We start from the raw sequence: 2,468 nt of genomic DNA on the forward strand, positions 1-2,468 counted from the left end.
CGATATTAAAGAAGAATTTTTATTTATTCTTGTAAAATATAAACTTTGCAATATTAATGTTTTCGTCTTCGTTTATTTCCACGTGAATTTCTTGGTCCCCAAAACAACGCCATTCCAATTAATAAATAACAGTCAACGTTTGAGACAAGGAAGGCCCTAAATTCATGAAACTTTATAAATTTCTAATTGGCAATTTACAATTTACACCATTTATCAGAAACTTATCAAAATATCTTTCCAGCAATAACTCACTACTACTATTAACATGAAAATTGTACCTCTAAATAAATAGACACAGACACAGTCGAATTTGGTTACAACAAACGCAGTTGCTCCCTTTTATAATCAAAAAAGCATATTAGCTTGCTAAACAGTGGTCTTACCAACTATACGTTACACTCTTACTTGAAAACTGTGTGTGTACGGCCAGCTACAATTTAACATTAAATGTCTCGTAAACTATTAATCGTATACAGTCGTACCCTGTACTTATGTACCAATTGGTTCCAGAATAACTGGCTCAAGTTACGATAAATATAATGCACATAATTAAGATTGTATTAATTAGGAATAGATTTACTGTCCTTTAACCCTTAAGTGGATTCTCAATCTAAGTTTAGTTGTTGGGCCCAAGTGAATTCATAAAGTCATCTTTCTCTTCCACCTACCATACAACAGATTCTTTAAAATGCCAATTGTTTTATAGTGTAATAAGTTTAGAAATACATAAAGATGAAAATCAACTTTTCTTTAAAGCATTTAAAAAATAATAAACTAATGGAGGATTACATAAATTTTCAAATAATTACATTTACATACATTAAACAGTTATTAGTTTAAACTTCCGGAGATCCCAGTAATCCGCTTAAGGGTTACGATTGTATTAAATTAGACATAAGTTTACTGTCCATTAAAACGTAAGTCAGGGTATGACTATCCAACTAAAACCACAATCACTGACTTCAGAATTTCCAGTTTTTTCATCGTGCAAAACCTCATTGACAAACCACGCACTTAAAGACCTTTCGTCAGTATTGACATCAACTCTCAACGACAACCACACTCTGTAACAACCATGTCCTCGTACCCGTATTGATAAGTCAGAGTTCCACTAGAATCCAGATACAACAAACTCGTAGGCGCGAGCATGGTTGGAACGCAACACGCCCTTCCGACGGGTTTATTGGCGCTTTCGGAGCCCTGGAGGGCCCCGTGTATCAAGGTCTGGACGATCGCGTGTTTCGTGGGACTCAAATGGTCCCCGAACGGATAGAAACACTTTCCAGCGCACTGATACGCTTCGTAACCTGGCGGTGCAACGATCCACTCGTCGTACGCGATCAGCGAGAAGTCCACATACAGAGAACGACGCCTGCAAGAGTTTCTGCGTCTTCTGCGCGAACCGTCGCTCTCCTCCTGTTCTTCTTCCGGAGCGGAACGCCGAAGACGGTTCTTCTTCGTCTTGGTGTAATTCAGCAACAATATCGGACTGTCGCCGCATGGACGATACCCGACTCTTCCGTACACTCGAAATCTAACGATATTCCCGTCTCTTGCAGCCACGCCGAAGGTGACGTTGAAGGCCCTCCAGCTGTCGTCGCGTCTCGACTTGCAGCTCACCGACTTGTTCGCCTGGTCCAAACGCACCCTGAGGATGGCTCCCGCGACACCGAGGAGCTCCGCGACCTCCAGAGTCTCGTCAGGCTCGGTTGGGGGCACCGAGAACGCCAGGATCCTGGCTCCGTCGCTGGTCGGGACGGACGCGCGAATCGGTCGAAGAGCTCGAACTATGTCCACGTCCGATCTTCGATGGTACAGCTCCAGCATGTACCTCGATACCGCGCCACGGTGCTTTCCGTCGATCGTGTCGCCGGTTCTCCTGCTCGTTCCGTTGGACAGTCGACGAAGAACGGACGGAGACGGCGCTGGAATAGAGAGGTCGAACCGTATCGAGGCTTTCGCGTGCACGGCGGACGTGTGCCAGGAGAACGATCCCGTTCTCCACAGTCCGCACACGCACATGGTACCGGCGACCAGCAGCAAGATATACCGAAACGAATCCATAACGCCGTAGCGAGCTTTTATTGTGCAGTGGCGACGAAAAATCGCATGATTTCGACCCGATGTCGATCGGATTTCGCATCTGACTGCAAACGGATCCTTGGGTCGGTCGGTCGCCGCTGAAGGACCGCTTTTAAATAGCTCGCCAATGGCGAGCGGCGATTCGAAATTGCCGCTGGAATGCTCTTATCACCAGCAGACCGCCACTCGACTCCGGGGCGACCCGACAGGTCGCGATGCCCGTAAAGCGCGATCGCGCGTGCGCGTGTTTTACCAAGGGGAGACGCGTCGGGGTAGCTTCTAAGGGTCGTTGCAGTAGCCAGCATCGATTCAACGGCTGACGTCATAACGCCGCAGACGCGCCAGCGAATAACTGCAACGCGTGTCGTCCGGCAAGATTAGTGTCA

The 2,468-nt window shown here is 46.4% G+C and overlaps 1 protein-coding gene across 1 annotated transcript; it reads right to left on the bottom strand.

The window, feature by feature from the left end:
* Nucleotides 1-37: 37 nt before the first annotated feature.
* LOC143348648 (uncharacterized) lies at nt 38-2,080 on the bottom strand. The gene has a single exon (XM_076779194.1). The coding sequence runs from the start codon at nt 2,062-2,064 to the stop codon at nt 1,048-1,050; it is 1,017 nt and encodes a 338-aa protein (XP_076635309.1). The 5' UTR covers nt 2,065-2,080; the 3' UTR covers nt 38-1,047.
* Between the last annotated feature and the right edge of the window lie 388 nt (nt 2,081-2,468).

Source organism: Colletes latitarsis, chromosome 11 (assembly GCF_051014445.1).
Source record: "Colletes latitarsis isolate SP2378_abdomen chromosome 11, iyColLati1, whole genome shotgun sequence".
NCBI classification, from domain to species: domain Eukaryota; kingdom Metazoa; phylum Arthropoda; class Insecta; order Hymenoptera; family Colletidae; genus Colletes; species Colletes latitarsis.

Excerpts from the sequence above, each read along its gene's own strand:
- LOC143348648 (XM_076779194.1), bottom strand. The coding sequence starts at position 2,064 with ATGGATTCGTTTCGGTATATCTTGCTGCTGGTCGCCGGTACCATGTGC.